Source organism: Scyliorhinus torazame, chromosome 11 (assembly GCF_047496885.1).
Source record: "Scyliorhinus torazame isolate Kashiwa2021f chromosome 11, sScyTor2.1, whole genome shotgun sequence".
Classification (NCBI taxonomy): Eukaryota; Metazoa; Chordata; class Chondrichthyes; order Carcharhiniformes; family Scyliorhinidae; genus Scyliorhinus; species Scyliorhinus torazame.
The window spans coordinates 229,884,514-229,904,225 of NC_092717.1; the positions used below are offsets into that span (position 1 = coordinate 229,884,514).

General features: G+C 50.1%; 1 protein-coding gene across 5 annotated transcripts in view; it reads right to left on the reverse strand.

Annotated features, from left to right (window-relative positions):
• LOC140385838 (protein spire homolog 1-like) overlaps positions 1-19,712 on the reverse strand; it is a 310,369-nt gene that overhangs the window by 155,686 nt on the left and 134,971 nt on the right. For all 5 annotated transcript variants that reach the window (XM_072468412.1, XM_072468413.1, XM_072468414.1 and 2 more), the window contains exon 3: positions 14,980-15,210. In XM_072468412.1, the coding sequence (XP_072324513.1) occupies positions 14,980-15,210 (231 nt within the window). The remainder of the gene's footprint in view (positions 1-14,979; positions 15,211-19,712) is intronic.

The window sequence follows — 19,712 nt, forward strand, 5'->3', positions numbered from 1 at the left end:
TTGACCTACTGCACTCTACCCGCCAGCAAGAGCGGTAACATGTCCCATCTTTTGAAGTCCTCCTCCATTTGGTCCACCAACCTCGTCAGATTCAGTTTATGTAGGGCCCCCAACTCCTGGCTATCTGGATCCCCAGATACCGAAAACTCCCCGCCGCCCTCCTCAGCGGTAGGTCCCCTATCCCTCTTTCTTGGTCCCCTGCCTGTAATGCAAAGAGCTCACTCTTCCCTACATTGAGCTTATAGCCCGAAAACTCCCCAAACTCCCTTAGAGTCTGCATGACCTCCACCATCCCCTCCATTGGATCCGCCACGTACAGCAACAGGTCATCCGCATATAGCGACACCCGATGCTCTTCTCCCCCTCGGACCACCCCCCTCCATTTATTAGACTCCCTCAATGACATGGCCAAGGGTTCGATCGCCAATGCAAACAACAGGGGGGGACAGGGGGCACCCCTGCCTCGTTCCTCGGTACAGCCGAAAGTACTCCGACCTCCGCCGGTTCGTCACTACACTCGCCACCGGGGCTCTGTAAAGGAGCTTAACCCAGCTGATAAACCCTCCCCCGAACCCAAACCTACGCAGCACCTCCCAGAGGTACTCCCACTCAACTCGGTCAAAGGCCTTTTCCGCGTCCATAGCTGCCACTATCTCTGCCTCTCCCTCGTCCGATGGCATCATTATCACATTTAAGAGCCGCCGCACATTAGTGTTTAATTGCCTGCCCTTTACGAATCCCGTCTGGTCCTCATGGATCACCCCCGGGACACAGTCTTCAATCCTCGTGGCCAGCACTTTTGCCAACAACTTAGCGTCCAAATTGAGGAGCGAGATCGGCCTGTACGATCCACATTGCAGTGGGTCCTTGTCCCGCTTTAGGATCAAAGAAATTGTCGCTTCCGACATTGTCGGGGGCAGGGTCCCCTCCTCTCTTGCTTCGTTAAAGGTCCTCACTAATAGCGGGGCCAACAGGTCTACGTACTTTCGGTAGAACTCCACCGGGAACCCGTGCGGTCCCGGGGCCTTCCCCGCCTGCATACTCCCCAAACCCTTGCTCAGCTCCTCCAACCCAATTGGTGCCCCCAAACCAGCCACCTCTTGCTTCTCCACCCTCGGGAATCTCAGTTGGTCTAGGAATCGTCTCATCCCCTCTTCCCCCGCTGGGGGCTGGGATCTGTACAGCTCTTCATAGAAGGCCTTGAATACCTCGTTTATTTTCGTCGCACTCCGAACCGTGGCTCCCCTTCCATCTTTGATTCCACCTATTTCCCTCGCTGCCGTCCTCTTACGGAGCTGGTGTGCCAGCATCCGACTAGCCTTTTCCCCATACTCATAGGCTGCTCCCTGCGCCTTCCTCCACTGTGCCTCCGCCTTCCCTGTGGTCAACAGGTCAAACTCCGTCTGGAGCCGTCGTCTTTCCCCAAGTAATCTTTCCTCCGGGGCCTCTGCGTATCTCCTGTCCACTCTCAAAATCTCCCCCACTAACCTCTCCCTTTCCATGCCCCCTCTCTTCTCCCTATGAGCCCTGATGGAGATTAGCTCTCCCCTGATCACCGCCTTCAATGCCTCCCATACCACCCCCACCCACACCTCCCCGTTGTCGTTGGCCTCGAAGTACCTTTCAATACACCCCCTCACCTTCCCACACACCACCTCATCTGCCAGCAGTCCCACATCCAGCCGCCACAGCGGTGTTGGTCCCTCTCCTCTCGCAGCCCCATTTCCACCCAGTGCGGAGCGTGGTCCGAAACGGCTATGGCCGAATACTCCGTCCCCTCCACCCTCAGGATGAGCACCCTGCCCAGAACAAAAAAAATCTATCCGGGAGTAGGCTTTGTGCACATGGGAGAAGAAAGAAAATTCCTTGGCCTGCGGTCTTGCAAACCTCCATGGGTCCACTCCCACCATCTGATCCATAAACCCCCAAAGCACCTTGGCCGCCACCGGCCTCTTTCCCGTCCTTGATCTGGAACGGTCCAGTGCTGGGTCCAGCACTGTATTGAAGTCCCCTCCCATTATCAGGCCTCCTACCTCCAGGTCCGGAATGCGCCCCAACATGCGCTTCATGAATCCAGCATCATCCCAGTTCGGGGCGTATACATTTACCAACACTACCCATGTCCCTTGCAACCTACCGCTCACCATCACATATCTCCCTCCATTATCCACTACGACAGTCTTGGCCTCAAATGACACATGCTTTCCCACCAATATTGCCACCCCTCTATTCTTCGCGTCCAGTCCCGAGTGAAATACCTGTCCTATCCATCCCGTTCTTAACCTGACCTGGTCCGCCACCTTCAGGTGTGTCTCTTGGAGCATAGCCATGTCTGCCTTCAGTCCCTTCAAGTGAGCGAACACTCGAGCCCTCTTCACCGGCCCATTCAGGCCTCTCAGGTTCCACGTTATCAGCCGGACTGGAGGGGCTCTCTCTCTTCCTTTCCCCGCCCCCCCCTCCCCCCACATCACTCCTGAAAGTCAGCTGACACCTGCTGACCCCCTATATACAACAACCATCACACATCAACCCTCAAGCATCCCCCCCACCCTCACAAACCCTCAGTTAGAGTCCAACTTTTCAGGCGTTTCGTAGTAGTGTTGGTCCTTGTATGTGACCCACAATCGCGCCGAGTGCAGCATTCCAAATTTCACTCCTTTCCGGTGCAGCACCGCTTTGGCCCGGTTGAAACCCGCTCTCCGCTTTGCAACCTCCGTGCTCCAATCCAGGTATATTCGGATCTCTGCATTGTCCCACTTGCTGCTCCGCTCCTTCTTGGCCCATTTCAGGACCCTCTCTCTGTCCGAGAACCGGTGAAATCTCACCACCATCGCCCGTGGCGGCTCATTTGCCTTGGGCTTCCTCGCCAGCACCCGGAGTGCCCCGTCCAGCTCCAGCAACCTCGAAGGGGCCTCCGCGCCCATCATCGCCCCGATCATCGTGCCCGCGTATGCCACGGCATCGGCCCCCTCCACTCCTTCTGGGAGACCAGGATCCGCAGATTCTTTCTCCTCGACCTGGTCTCCAGGTCTTCCCGCCCACCTCTTGTGTAGCGCCTCGTGCCGCTCCACTCTCACCGCCAGGCCCAAGAGCTCGTCCTCATTCTCACTAACTCTTTTCTGTACCTCCTGGATCTTCACCTTGTGGTCCTTCTGGGTTATCCCTCGTCCTTCAATTACCGCCAGCATAGGCGCCAGCATCTCCTTGCGCAGCTCCTCGAAGCAGCGCTTAATGAATTCCTGCAGCTCTGGCCCGCACTCCGCTTTGTCTCTATCAGCCGCCATTATGTTTTTCCTTTGCTTCTCCCGCTGCTCCATTGCCGCTTTTTTGGCCGTTGCACTTCTGGTCCGGTCCATAAAAGTTGGAGGGGGACCTCTCTCTTCACTTCCCCACGGGTTGTCGTCAAAAGAAATTCCATTGTGGCTCCTCCAATGAGCCCGAAAGTCCGTAGTAGCGGGAACTGCCGAATCGTGCGGCTTAGCTCCGCATAGCCGCAACCGGAAGTCCTGATTTCCTATTCTTAATAACCTACGAGGAAAGGTTGAGCAAGTCAGGCCTGTACATAGTAACATTGGAATGTAGGAACAGGAGTGGGCCATTCGTCCCCTCGAGCCTGTCCCGCCATTCAACGCGACCATGGTTGATCTGTGGCCTAACTCCATATACCGGCCCATATCCCTTAATATCTTTGCTCAACAAAAATCTATCTATCCCAGATTTAAAATTAACAACTGTTCCAGCTTCAACTGCAGTTTGTGGGAGAGGATTCCCAACCTCTACCACCCTTTGAGTTAAGCAGTTCTTCCTAACATCTCTCCCGATGTTTGGAATTTACATTTTTAGACTATTTCCCCTCGCGCTTTAGAATCCCCCATGCTGTGCCAGCATTTATTCCCCATCCCTAGTTGCCCTTGAGGAGGCAGTTAAGAGGCAGTTATTGCTGTGGATCTGGAATCACATGTAGGCCAGACCAGGTAAGAAGAGCAGACCTCCTTCCCTGAAGGACATTAGTGAACCAAATGAGTTTTTACGACAGTCAACAATGGTTTCATGGTCACTTTAAGGGGGCGATTCTCCAATATTGGGCCCAAGAGTTCGCGCCGTCGCGTTTCACGATGGCGCGAACCGGGCCCGGTCACGTACAATTCTGGCCCCCACAGGGGGTCAGCATGGCGCTGGAGCGGTTCACGCCGCTTCAGCTTCCTTATGCGGTGGCAAATGGGCGCCCCGCCAACCCACGCATGCGCAGTTGGGCCGCGCTAACCTGCGCATGCACGGGGGACTTCTTTTCCACGCCGGCCCCGACCAACATGGAATCGGTGTTCAGGGGCCGGCCGCGCCAAGTAGTAGGCCAGACCCCATCGGAGGCCCCCCCCCCCCACCCCACCCAGGTGTAGGAGCCACCCCCCCCCCCCCGACCGTTCCCGCCACCAGCGACCAGGGGTGAAAGGCGCCGGCAGGACTCTGTCATATCGGAGCGGCTGCTCGGCCCATCCGGGCCAGAGAATCGGCTGCCCTGCAGATTCCAGCGGCCCGCGGCGCGCCAAAAGCAGCGGCGCAAATGGCGCCGATTTTCCGCACTTCGGAGAATCGTGCGCCGGCGTCGGGGCGCGGTTGCGGCGATTCTCCGGCCCGGCACGGGGCTCGGAGAATCGCCCCCACAATTTACTGAATTCAAATTTCACCATCTGCAGTGGCGGGGTTTGAAGCCGGGTTCCCAGAGCATTACTCTGAGTCTCTGGTGTACTAGTCCTGTGACAATACCACTACGCCACCATCAACCCTATCTTTTCCTGTTAGTATCTTGAACACTTCGATCAGATCACTCCTTAAATTCTAAATTCTAGCTGCAGTCTTGAAGAATAAGAAGTGATCAGATTGAAGCATAAGAGATTCTGAGGGGTTTTCAGGAGGTAGATGCTAAAAGGATACGGGGGAAGGCGAGACCTCGGGGGCACTGTTGCAAAATAAGCAGTCGCCCATTAAAGGCTGAGATGAGGGGGAATCTCTCTCCTCAGAGGGTATTTAGCACACAGAGCTGTGAAGGTTGTCATTCAACATATTCAAGGTTGCGACAGACAGATTCTTGAATTGTAGGGCAGTCAAAGGTTATGGAGAGCAGTCAGTTCTTGTATCTGATTTATGTCCAACAATAGATGTTGAGCATTAAAGGCCAGTTGGGGGCGCAATTCTCCCATTTCAGCCTAAGTGCTCCCACCCGGTGAAAAACCGGAGTGTTTCCCGCTGGTGCTAGGAGCGATGCCAATGTGACATTCAATACCACTTTTAAATTCTTTTTCACAGTACCGGGCTTTACACTGGACCTAACCTCACTGACAGATCTGTGCCCCAGAGATCAGGCTGCCATTTTTAAATTGATCTCACAATAATGTTGCTGCCCCCCCCACCCCCCGAATCGCTGGTAAGGCCCACCCCTCCACCAAAGGGAGTGACATGCCATTATGGACTCGCCAAACAGCCCCCCCATTTCCCCCTGCAGCCCCCCCTCCGCCCCTCCATTCAGTCCAGTCCAACATATTCCCCATTTAGGCCCCCCCCCCCAGTAGCACCAACTTGGCACCTTCGACTCTGATGGGGGGGGGGGGGGGGGGGGGGGGGGGGCAAGGAAGTGAGTATTCTCCCTACCCTTGCCTCCAGTGTCCTGAGGAGGGTCCTTCAGGGGAGGACAGGGGAGGGGGAGCCTTGGGCTGAGCAGGAGGGGCTCAGATCAGGGGTCTTTCCTGGGATGGGGTCGTTTGGCTGGTCTCCCCATCAGTAGCATTTAAAACCTTTAAACGGTCTTTCAGCTTGTCAAAATGAAAGATCTGTGAGAGGAAAGTGAAAGCCTTCTCTCGGTGTCCCTAAATCCTTTAAACTCTCTCCCAGCACATCAAGATCAAAGATTTCGGCAGCACAGTGGCGCAGTGGGTTAGCTTTGCTGCCGCACAGCGCCAAGGTCCCAGGTTCGATCCCAGCCCTGGGTCACTGTCCGTGTGGAGTTTGCACATTCTCCCCATGTTTGAGTAGGTTTCGCCCCCACAACCCAAAGATGTGCAAGGTAGGTTGATTGAACATGCTAAAATCGCCCTTTAATTGGAAAAAAAATGAATTTCAAAAAAAAGATCAAAGATTTGTGAGATTAAGATAAAAGTCTTCCCTTTAAAGTGTTGGAAACCTTTGAGGTGTTTTGTTCACAGGCAATTTCATTGCCCTTTAACTTCTTCAAGCCTCTGTGCAAGCTTAGAAGCCTAAAAGCTTTGAACAGCATTGTTTACATTCAATTTCACAAGACCATTGCCTTTTAAAAGTCTCTTGGTTGACAAGTGTTAGCAATTTCAAAAGGAAGGATTAGCTTTGTTTATTTATATAGCTCTATAGGGTTCCATTGATGCTGAAGTACTTCCTCTTTTGTGCAGCTGCTATTTCTAACCCCAGTTTTTTTTTTTTGAAAGGCTGTTGCTTTGTTCTGAAGAGTTTCCTGGAAAGACTAAGTGAGGGGGCAGCACTCAATCAGAGCACCTTGTCACAAGAGGCTGGTGAACTGGGCTTCTTGCTCAATAGTGATATTTAAATTAGCTTTAAGGAGGTGTTTGCATGTTCCTGCCGGGTCTAGGCGGGAACCTTGCCAGAGACCGGTCATTTTTGGCCACTCACCCGATTCGAAGGGCCATCACAATTCCCCCGCCGCTGGATAACGGACCCAGAGAATTCTTCCCCCCCCCCCCCCTCCCATTGTCTTTCAGGAAGCTACAATTCAGAATCAGATTTGTCAGAAGTGATATATTGTTCAGCATTCCTTTGATCTGGATTACATTTTTTGAGGCAAATGAAGAAAGATGATGAAAGGGGTTCTAGAGATGTCTCTCTGCCCTGGAAATCTTATCCTAACACCATAAAGAGCACTGGACCAGAGCGGTTATGTTACTGTATTATAATCCAGATTTGAAGACGAGAGTTAAAATCCCACTGAGGAGTTCAAATTCAGTTAATTAAATAAATCTGGAGTTTAAAAGCTAGCATTATGGTTGTTATAAAAAAAAAAAACACCTGGTCCATTAATTGTGTTTTTGGAAAGTCTGGTCAGTATGATTTCCCACTATGGTTGACTTGGAAATAGACTAACAAGCCACTTAGTTGTACCAAACCACTACCTCGGGGTTCAAGAAAGTGTCTTATCACAACCTTCTAAAGGCAGTTAGGGATGGGTAATAAATGCTAACCTTGCCAGTGAATAAATAAAACCCTCCTTTATACTGTGGCCCCATGAACACAGACCATAAATGTAGGTGTCAGCCTCATGCCCTTCAGTCAGAACTTGTTTGTTCAAATAATGACTCCAGAAATTCGAGAACACCCTCTAGACTGACACTTCTGAGGGAATGCTGCATTGGCAGTTGTAACATTCTTAATTTAAAACCAAGGCCCTATTGGTGTTCTCAAATGAGGGTAAAATATCCCACAACACTTATCAAAGAAGAGCAGGAGACTTTGATTGATAGCCTGGCCAAGATTTATCCCTCAATCAGCAGAAGGTCTGGTCATTTATTTCATTGCTGTCGATGGGATCTCGCTGTGTGCAAATTGGTTCAGCCTCCAAGAGTGGCCACACAATAAACATGGTTAGCTGTGTCAACAGAATTGAGTTCAGGAGTTGTAGAGCTCTGAAGGTGCTGAGGAATTGACTCTTCTCGAGGATAAGCACTTTTCTGCCAACATCGTCAACCACCTTCATCGCATTTACCTCATCCTCCATCAAATGAGATTATAGAGCCAAGAGGTTAAACAGACTTATGAACATATTCTAGGCTGATACTTCAGGGCTGTCATGAGAGAGTGCATCGGAAGCACCGTTTTTCATGTCAGATATTAAACCGAATCCCCATCCATCCTTGAAAGATCCTGTGGTACTATTTTGCAGAAGAGCCGCAGGTTTGTATATCCCTCAACTAACACCACCAAAGATTATCTGGTCATTATCTCATTGCCACTTTTGGGACCGTGCTGTGTACAAATTGATTCTGACATTTCCGAGTACTGTGACCATATTTCAACTTCTCACTGTGAAACAAACACATCGGGAGGTCCCCGAGGTAGTGAAAGCTGCTATATAAATACAGGTTCTTTCTTTGCTTTCTCCCCGATTAACCTATGAACTGAATTCTCACTGAACATCTCTTTCCACCCAAATTACTGTGCCTCACCAGCCCAAATCTGCCTGATGTAAGGTGGATGGAAGCAAAATGTTCTCCCTTATGAATGCAAAGCTAGAAACAAGTTATTATGTGCTCTATTTATTAGTTAACATGCTCTACTATACATTTTACCAGAACGATACTGTCTAATTTAACTCCAAGGATGTGACAAAAATAGTTTGCGCAGATTGCAGCCACATACTTTTTGCAATTAATCTGTCGAAATAATGGCAGTCTAAGCGGTTGGCAATCTGATTGTGCTTCAGCTGTGGAGGTGACACAGCTGGAAACAATCCCCCCTCCTTCCCAGTTAATTCAGTCACGCTGCACATTAATCAGTACCAAAGCTCATCTATAGACTAGACAATTATTTACACAAAGCAAATAATGAGCGATGGTTCGGAGTGTGCTGAGAACTTAAAACATAGGTGGAGACGGTTTAATAAAGGGAAGGTAAAGTCACCATAGTCCCAGATGAGACATAGGCTACTTTCCTCTTTGAGGGGGAGAGCTGACTGGTGGCGATTTAACCTGAAGATCACCACACTTCAGGCGAGGGGCAATGTTGAGAAGGCGGGACCTGCATGACTAACCTCAGCAGGTATGGGAATAGAACCGGCGCTGTTGGCCTCACTCAACATCACAAGCCAGCTGTCCAACCGACTGAGCTAAACTGGCCCAGGTGGCACTGCCAGGCTGGCAGGGCCAGTGCCAGGGTGCCAAGCTGACAGTGCCAGTCAGTCTGGGTGGAATTGAACTCGCATGGTTGGCGTCGCTCCGCATCATGAACCAGCCGTCCAGCCAACTGAGCTAACCGGCCGCTGTGGAGCATAAATTGTCACATATCGGACTTCCGGGTGCGGCAATGACCAGCTGAGTCGCACGTTTCGGCACCTCCCGTTGGAACGGACTTTTGGGCTCTTGATAGGAGCCCCAACGGCAATTTAAACGGCCAAAATCACTGTGCGGTAAACTAGAAGGGAATCCCCCCCGGATACACATGGAAAAAGGAGAGGATAGCGGCCGGATTGCAAAAGATCCTCTGGAGCAGCGGCAAGGAAGGGAAGCTCGAAGCAAGATGGCGTCGGAAGGTGGCTGTTTGTTATGGGGCCCAGAGCAACAAGAGTTCCTGCGGCGCTATGTGGAAGAGCTGAAGAAGGAGTTGAAGAAGGAGCTGTTGGCCCCGATATTACAGGCGATTGAAGGGCTAAAGGAGGAGCAGAGGACCCAGGAGCTGGAGCTTCGGGTCGTGAAGGCAAAGACTGCTAAAAACGAAGATGAAATACAGGGTCTGGTGGTGAAGGCAGAAACGCACGAGGCACAGCATAAAAGGTGTGTGGAGAGGCAGGAAGCACTGGAGAATAATTCGAGGAGGAAGAATTTAAGAGTCCTGGGTCTTCCCGAAGGCGCAGAGGGGGCGGACGTCGGGGCATATGTGAGCACGATGCTTCACTCGCTAATGGGATCGGAGGCCCCGACGGGCCCTTTGGAGGTGGAGGGAGCCTATCGAGTTCTGGCGCGAAGACCAAAGGCTGGAGAAATACCTCGAGCTATAGTGGTGAGATTTCTCCGCTACAACGACAGAGAGACGGTCCTCAGATGGGCGAAGAAAACTCGGAGCTGTAGGTGGGAGAACGCGGTGATCCGCGTATACCAGGATTGGAGTGCGGAGGTGGCGAGAAGGAGGGCAAGTTTCAATCGGGCTAAGGCGGTGCTTCACAAAAAGAAGGTTCAATTTGGAATGTTGCAACCGGCGAGACTGTGGGTCACATACCAAGGGAAGCACCACTACTTTGAGACGGCAGAAGAGGTGTGGACATTCATTGTGGACGAGAAGCTGGAATAGTCTGGCGAGAGAAAGAGCTTCTGGGACAAAGTGGTGGGGTGATTATGTGGGGCGAGGAAAGGGAAGGGGGGGGTGATTTTTCAATTTGTTAATTCTTTGATCCTGTAACTTTTCTCTCCTCCCCATGTTTGGGGGGGGAGGGGGGAGTATGAGGAACTGTGGGCGCCGGTGGGAAGGAAAGGGGAAGGAGAAGGGAAATGCGCCATTAGGGGCGGGGCCGAGTGGGAAACGCGGGCTTTGCTCCCGCGCTATGGTAATTGTGGCGGGAACAGGGACGCTGGAAGGAGGGGGCCTCTCACAGTGAGGGGCCGAGGGCAAAGGGGGAAGCCGAGGTCAGCCAGAGTTCGCTGACTTCTGGGAGCAACATGGGGGGTGCAACTACGCTAGAGGGGGATCAAGCGGAGGAGGGGGGGGGGGGGGAGTTAACTGGGTTGCTGCTGCTAAGGAGAAGGGGGAGCTGTTATGGGACGGGGTGGTCGAGACGGGGGGGGGCACCGTCGGTGGGATATACAGGTACGTGGGAACCGGGTGAGGAGCTGGGTTAAAAAAGGGGATGGCTAGTCGACAATGGGGGGGGTAAAGAGCCCCCCAACCCGGCTGATCACGTGGAACGTGAGAGGGCTGAACGGGCCGATTAAAAGGGCTCGGGTACTCGCACACCTAAAGAAATTAAAGGGAGATGTGGTTATGTTGCAGGAGACGCACCTGAAACTGATAGACCAGGTCAGACTACGTAAAGGATGGGTGGGGCAGGTGTTTCATTCGGGTTTAGATGCGAAGAATAGGGGGGTGGCTATCTTAGTGGGGAAACGGCAAAGACCATAGTGGCGGATAGTGGGGGTAGATATGTGATGGTGAGTGGCAGATTGCAAGGGGAGGCGGTGGTTCTGGTGAACGTATACGCCCCGAACTGGGATGATGCAAATTTTATGAGGCGTATGTTGGGGCGTATCCCGGACCTGGAGGCGGGAAAGTTGGTAATGGGGGGAGACTTCAATACGGTGCTTGATCCAGGGCTGGACCGGTCGAGGCCCAGGACCGGGAGGAGCCCGGCAGCGGCCAGGGTGCTCAAGGACTTCATGGAGCAGATGGGAGGAGTAGACCCCTGGAAATTTATTAGGCTTAGGAGTAAGGAGTTCTCATTTTTCTCCCATGTTCTCAAGGTTTATTCACGGATAGACTTTTTTGTCTTGGGAAGGGCACTGATTCCGAAGGTGACAGGGTCAGAGTATACGGCCATAGCCATTTCGGACCACGCTCCACATTGGGTAGACCTGGAGGTAGGAGAGGAAAAAGAACAGCACCCACTCTGGAGAATGGATATGGGCTTATTGGCGGATGAGGGGATATGTCTAAGGGTGAGGGGGTGTATCGAAAGGTACTTGGAGCTTAATGACAATGGAGAGGTTCAGGTGGGAGTGGTCTGGGAGGCGTTGAAGGCGGTGGTCAGAGGGGAACTGATATCCATAAGGGCACATAAAGGGAAGCAAGAGGGTAAAGAAAGGGAGCGATTGTTGAGAGAACTTCTGAGGGTGGACAGGCAATATGCAGAGGCACCGGAGGAGGGACTGTACAGGGAAAGACAACGGTTACATGTGAAATTTGACCTGCTGACCACGGGTAAGGCAGAGGCACAGTGGAGGAGGGCACAGGGTGTACAGTATGAGTATGGAGAGAAGGCGAGTCGGCTACTGGCCCACCAATTGAGGAAGAGGGGAGCGGCGAGGGAGATAGGTGGGGTGAGAGATGAGGAGGGAGAGATGGAACGGGGAGCGGAGATAGCGAACGGCGTGTTCAAGGCATTCTATGAGAGGTTATATAAGGCTCAGACCCCGGAAGGGAAGGAGGGAATGAGGTGTTTCCTGGATCAGCTGGAATTCCCGAAGGTGGCGGAGCAGGAGAGGGCGGGACTGGGAGCACAGATTGAGATGGAGGAGGTGGTAAAGGGGTTGGGAGCATGCAGGCGGGGAAGGCCCCGGGACCGGATGGATTCCCGGTGGAATTCTATAGGAAATATATGGACCTACTGGCCCCGCTTTTGACGAGAACCTTTAATGAGGCCAGGGAAAGGGGGAAGTTGCCCCCGACTATGTCGGAGGCGACGCTATCGCTACTTTTGAAGAAGGAAAAAGACCCGCTGCAGTGTGGGTCCTACAGGCCCATTTCCCTTTTGAACGTAGATGCTAAGCTCCTGGCCAAGGTGATGGCGACGAGGATAGAGGACTGTGTCCCGGGGGTGGTCCACGAGGATCAAACTGGGTTCGTTAAGGGGAGACAGCTGAACATGAACATACGGAGGCTGCTAGGGGTGATGATGATGCCCCCACCAGAGGGGGAGGCGGAGATAGTGGTGGCGATGGACGCCGAGAAAGCATTCGACAGAGTGGAGTGGGACTATCTGTGGGAAGTGTGGAGGAGATTTGGTTTTGGAGAAGGGTTTATTGGATGGGTACAGCTGCTATATAGGGCCCCGGTGGCAAGTGTGGTCACGAACAGGCAGAGGTCTGACTACTTCCGTCTTTATAGAGGGACGAGGCAGGGGTGTCCCCTGTCTCCGTTACTGTTTGCATTGGCAATTGAGCCCCTGGCCATAGCACTGAGGGGCTCCAGGAAGTGGAGGAGAGTACTCAGGGGAGGAGAAGAACACCGGGTATCATTGTATGCAGATGATTTATTGCTGTATGTTGCGGACCCAGTGGAGGGGATGCCTGAGATAATGCAGACACTCAGGGAGTTTGGGGAATTCTCGGGGTACAAATTGAATATGGGGAAGAGTGAGTTGTTTGTGGTGCATCCGGGGGAGCAGAGCAGGGGAATAGATGATTTACCGCTGAGGAAGGTAACAAGAGATTTCCGGTACTTAGGGATTCAGATAGCGAGGAGTTGGGGAACCTTACATAGGCTTAATCTAACACGATTGGTGGAACAGATGGAGGAGGATTTTAAGAGATGGGACATGGTGCCCCTGTCACTGGTGGGTAGGGTGCAGGCGGTCAAAATGGTAGTCCTCCCAAGATTCCTTTTTGTGTTTCAGTGCCTTCCGGTGATGGTCACGAAGGCTTTTTTCAAGAAAATCGAGAAAAGTGTCATGAGTTTTGTGTGGGCTGGGAAGACCCCGAGAGTGAGGAGGGGGTTTTTGCAGCGTAGCAGGGATAGGGGGGGACTGGCACTACCGAGCTTAAGTGAGTACTACTGGGCCGCCAATATCTCAATGGTGTGTAAGTGGATGGGAGAAGGGGAAGGAGCGGCGTGGAAGAGATTGGAGATGGCGTCCTGCAAAGGAACCAGCCTACAAGCACTGGAGACGGCGCCGTTGCCGTTCTTCCCGAAGAAATACACCACAAGTCCAGTGGTGGTGGCAACACTGAAAATTTGGGGGCAGCGGAGACGGCATAGGGGAAGGACGGGAGCCTCGGTGCTGTCCCCGATAAGAAATAATCATAGGTTTGTCCCGGGGGGACTAGATGGGGGATTTAGAGCATGGCAGAGAGCTGGGATTGTGCAACTGAGGGATCTGTTCTTAGACGGGACGTTTGAGAGTCTGGGTGCGCTGACGGAAAAATATGGGTTGCCCCAAGGGAATGCATTTCGGTAGTTGCAACTGAGGGCTTTTGTGAGGCAACAGCTGAGGGAATTCCCGCAGCTCCCGACGCAGGAGATTCGGTATAGAGTGATCTCGGGGACATGGGTGGGGGATGGTAGGATGTTGGATATATACAGGGAAATGAGGGACGAGGGGGAGATCATGGCGGATGAGCTGAAGGGAAAATGGGAAGAAGAGCTGGGGGAAGAGATTGAAGAGGGGCTGTGGGCAGATGCCCTACGTAGAGTAAACTCTTCGTCCTCGTGCGCCAGGCTTAGCCTGATACAATTCAAGGTTTTGCACAGGGCGCATATGACCGGAGCAAGGCTCAGTAAATTTTTCGGGGTAGAGGATAGGTGTGGGAGATGCTCGAGAAGCCCAGCAAACCACACCCACATGTTTTGGTCATGCCCGGCACTGCAGGGGTTCTGGGTGGGGGTGGCGAATGTGCTTTCGAAGGTGGTGGGGGTCCGGGTCGAGCCAGGCTGGGGGTTGGCTATATTTGGGGTTGCAGAAGAGCCGGGAGTGCAGGAGGCGAGTGAGGCTGATGTTTTGGCCTTTGCGTCCCTAGTAGCCCGGCGAAGGAAGCCAAACCCCCGGGCGTGGAGACCTGGATAAACGACATGGCAGGGTTTATAAAACTAGAACAGATAAAGTTTGCACTAAGGGGTTCGGCTCAAGGGTTCACCAGGCGGTGGCAACCGTTCATTAACTACCTCGCAGAACGATAAAGGAAATGGGAAGGCAGCAGCAGCAACCCAGGGGGGAGGGCTCAGGTGGGTCCTCAGGGGTGTTTTTGTATAGATATTTGTACTTGGTTATGTATATTGGATTGTTTGATTTTATTATTTGGGAGAGTTATTATTTTTGTTATGGCAGTTGCCATTTAGTTTATATATTATTTATTTATTTGTTAAAAACGGTCACTGTTATTTATATTGTTTTATTGTTGTAAAAAGGGAAAAACCTTTGTATGGTTTTGTTTGGCCGAAAAATTTGAATAAAATATATTTAAAAAAAAAAAAGAAATTGTCACATATCTCAGTTGGGCTGGGCGACCTACCTTTTTTCTGTAAACTCTGTGTATACGGTACTGCATTGATGCACAGTATTGCGCGACACATTCTTATGGCAAATTTCACTTGCTTCTTTTGCTCTGACCAATCTGAGGCCAACACAAAACTTAAATATTTAAACAGTGAGCAGAAGATCATTCCAGGCTGCAAATAGGCTTGTGCTGCTTGATGTCAGCTCTCACACCTGTTTTATGACCCTCCCATGAATGAATGCCTGCTGCTCAAGAGAAAAGTCCACATTTCACATGGGATATGATTATTTAAGATAAAACGAGGACTCACCATCATTACGTGTTTAAAATATCTGATGGTGACAATTTCTTTCTGCTCCTCTTCTTCATCTTGCCCATCATATCCTTCATCCAAGTTCACTTCTGTCGCCAGTACATCATCCAGAATATTTGTCATCCGGCCAATCAAATGTTCCAATGGCGGACTGAGTTCCCGTTCTTCATTATCCTTCAGACCCCAATCCAAGGCTTTGTAAACAAGAATTCCCACAGATTCAATCACCTACGTGGATGGAATGAAAAATCCATATTAGTGGGGCGACAAAGGAACTTTTGGGAATATAGGAACAAAGTTAGACTATTCAGGCCATCAAGCCTGTCCCAAAATTTTAATGAGATCTTGACTGAACTATATCTCAACTCGGTCTTAATTATAATCTTAACTATATCTTAAGTCCACCCACCACCCTGGTTCTGAATTCCTTAATACCCATGCCTAAAATTTATCGACTCCAGTTCTTAAATTTTCATTTGGCCTCAATGAATTTTTGTGAAGAGAATTCCAAGTTTCCAACACTCTTTGTGTGAAGAAGTGCTTCCTGTCGTGTTAAGCACACTGAGATAACACGGGCTGCAACTGGGTGCAGCTTTAACTGAAAGATACTCCAGACCTTGAAGTTAGTTCAATCTAATTTATTGAACCTGTCACACAGTTAGCACAGTTCTGTGAGTTCGACTCTCTGCTAACCTAAGTGTGATTACTCTGTCTGACTGAACCAGACTAGCTCTTAGCCATGTGCTGGAGGTGTTATGTGATATATACACCCTGACTCACTCTGTAGATGTCCCCAGTGGAAAGAGGCAGAGTGTGAGTGCCTCGTGCCTTTTATAGTGGGGAACCACCCCCAAGTGTTCTGCATGCTGATTGGTTATGTCCTGTTCTCTGTGTTCATTAGCTGCCTGTCTGTATCTCATTATGGGCATGTCTGCATATCATGACACTTCCTAACATCACTCCTGAATACCGAGTTCTAATTTTAAGGTTACACTTGTTCCAGAGTCTCCACACAAGGAGAAATAGTTTTCCTCTATCTTACTTTATCAACTCATTTAAATAATCTCAAACAACTCAATTAGGTTACCCCCTTAATCTTCTATCCTCAAGGGAATATTTGTCTAGTCTATGAAACCTGCCTTCATAATGTAACCATTTTAGCCCCTGGCTGTGACCACCGTCTCAAAGGGGTTGGGGGAAGTCCTTATGAAACTAGCAAGTGCGTTGCTCGCTAGGTATTTAATCATCTCAGACCTGCAGTTTTATGGTTCTGTTCCCTAAAGACGCACTCCATCTACCACCGACGCACAGTGGCAGCAGTGTGCACCATCTACAAAATGCACTGCAGCGACTCACCAAAGCACCTCCCAAAGCCGCGATCTCCACCGAGAAGGGCATGGGCAGCAGACGTATGGGAATTCCGCCATCTGCAAGACCACCTCCAAGCCACAAACTATCCAAATTTGAAATAATATCTCTGCCGTTCATTGTCACTGTGCCAAGATCCCTCCCTAACAGCACCCTGGGTGTATCTACACCACAAGGACTATAATGGTTCAAGGGCAATTAAGGATGGGCAACAAATATTGGCAGCCTACCACAAGCCATGAAACACTATGAAGGAATATATCCAGAGCAGAAATGCCTCCCTTTTTTCACACAGCAACGTCTCTTCCTCCAACCACGGGTACCCAACATCTCCAGAGGCACCAGTACCAATTTACCACAGAATCTGTTGCTGAATCCAGGTGAAAGTGAGGGTTGGTGGAAAGTTGGTGGAGGTTAGGGTTGCCAACCCTTGAGGATTGTCCTGGAGTTGCCTGGAATGAAAGATTCATAATCTGGGTGCTGCTGTTAATAAATCCAGGAGAAAAGTATTGGCCATTTGTTTTATTCTTTCTGAAGACTTTTATGGTTATTTGTAACAGTATGGAAGATTAGAAAAGAGGTTGTTTGAGTGGGTCAGGCAGTTGGAGATGAGGGGAATGTTGTAAGGAAGCCTCCAGGAATACATCCAACCAGAGTTGGCAACCCTGAGGCAGGTACACTGTACAAATGACATCAGATACAAAATACCACAAGGATGGTTCAGACGTTCCACAGATTCCACTAATTTTACATTACAATATGCACCAATAATTTAACAATCATGAAATCATTGTCGGTTGTCGTACAAATCTATCCGATTCACGAATGTCCTTTAGGGGAGGAAATCTGTCATCCGTAACATGGACAGATTCACAGCAGTGTGACTCTTAAATACCCTCTGAAATGGCCTAGCAAGCCACTCAGCTCAAGGGTAATTAGGGATGGGCAATAATGCTGGCCCAGCCTGCGGCGCCCACATTCCAGGAAGGAATTTTAAATATCAACCACAGATAGAAGATCGCCGCATCCTGCAACATACATGGACAATCCAATCCTCTAAACCTGGCCGATAATGAACCCAACAACAGCCTCAGATGTATGGACCCACCTGAGCTGACACAGACACGATGGGATGAATGGCCTCCTCCTGTGCTGTAATCATGCTATAGTTCTAGGACCTGTAAAACCGTGAGGCATTTATTCCTCATAAACACATGATGATTCCGTTTGGATATCCCATACAATCTATTACCGTAGCACATGGCCCTTTCAGAATTAACTTTCCCAAAGTACTGTTGACTCAACGTTTTAATGATATGCAGACAGTCACAAATTGGTTTCTCTGTTGTTTTTCCCCCTTTGCCTTGTTATTTGGCGCATCGATTGCCTCCATTTCTTAAAGTTACTGATTTGTTGCTCGTCTAGAATTCCATAAGAGGCAAGTGTCTTCCGATATCTCATCCAACCTGATTAATGACAGCGAATGGAGCCAGGCGATTTCAGCACATGGACCATTACAACAGAGTTTGTTACTGTCCACCTCCCCCTGTCCACTGTCAGCAGCTGTTGATACATTAACTCCAATATGGATGTACAGCCAACCTTATTCTTCCCAACTCTGAAGCAGTGGTCAAATACAGACTGCTTAGAGCGGCTTCAGTTAAGGTCTGTTCTGTCAACAAAGACTGGAAATCTAACCTGGGAACATGCTTCTCTGTAACTGCAGTAATTCATCAAGGCTTTTTTGACAGTGCCTCTCAACCCATGCCCTCTCCAACAACCCAAAGATGTGCGGGAACACCATCGCCTCCAAGTCACTCACCATCCTTACTTGGAACTATATTGTGGTTCCTTCAGTGGATCAATATCCTGGAATTCCATCCCAAACAGCACGGTGGGTGTGCCCACACGGACTGCAGTGGTTCACAAAGGCATCAACCACATTCCAACTTTTCATTTCCACGTTCAATTCCAGCCTCAAGCTGGAAACACAATGATCCTGATTTTAACTTCCTACGCACAGAAAGCAGGCCCTGAGGGATGAGAGTGAGGGGGTTGGTGATCAATTAAAACAAGGCGAGTCGCTTACCCACTTTGACCCTGCTGCCTTCCTGATGTAACTAGGCTGTTTGAATATTTGAACAGGGCACCCACAGGGCGGGGGTGGATTACGACTATCATTAAGATCGAATCCGAAATATCAACCAATAGCTTGAGCAGGGTAGGTGTTGGTCAGCTCCCATATCAGGCAAACCTCTCAAAGGACAGATCCTGGTGCAAAAAAAGACCTGACAGTTAAATTTAAAAGTCTTGGGCCTCCCTTATTATCACAAGAACTGGAGTTGCCATTCAGGCCCTTGAGTCTGCTCCACCAATGAGATTGTGACTGATCTGTATCTTGACCCCATCCACTTGCCTTCACTCCATATCTCTTAATACCCTTGGATACTAAAAATCTATCCACCTCAGATGTAAAATTATTAAGCAAGCTAGCATCTACTGTTTCTCATGAGAACTCTACCATTCTTTGCACGCAGAAGTGTTTCCTCATATCTTTCCTGAACAGCGAGGCTCTGGCTTAAAGGTTGTACCCCCTTGTCCCAGACTTGCAGGGCTACAGGAGCGCTGGACTGGATTGGCCTACATGTGACTTCAGGCCCACAGCAATGTGGTTGACTCTTAGCTGCCCTCTGAAATGGCCGAGCAAGCCACTCAGTTCAAGGGCAATTAAGGGTGGCCATGCCAGCGACTCCCACATCCTGTGACAGAATAAAGATCTTGCCCTGATTCTTCCCTCATCTCCCCACCCCCACTGACAACCAGAAACCATTCACACAGGTCCTACATTCACCGCTTGGAGATTCCTTTGAAGCAGTTTTGCCAGAAATGACTGACACCCCTGGCTAGGCCTCTGGTGCTAAGTGCGTGCCTCTGGCAGGCAAATAATGTCGTCTGACGCATGTAAGGGGAAGGTCAGCTGCAGAGACACCAAATGCACTCAGAACGTACAGTTTTTCAGACCCGTTATGTTCATAACGTTTAAGTGCCTTATGTACGTGAGTCAGCACACATTGGTCTCAGAAAATAAGCACTTTACAAAGGATTTTAATGTTTTTTGTTTAAAAGCATCCTTTCAGTTTCCTTGTCGGCCAATTTGGATAAAAATAAACTGAAGAATGAGGGGTAATGAAATGTTTATAAAGTGGAGAGTACGTTACAAAGCACATCTCCTGTCTTCAGGGATAACCAGAATTATTGCATTCTAAAGGGTTCATCTCCAACCAAAGAAAATAAATACCGGTTCCTTCACATCTCATGTTGTTTACCAGGCTAAACAAAACAAGTAACACGTGAGACTGTCA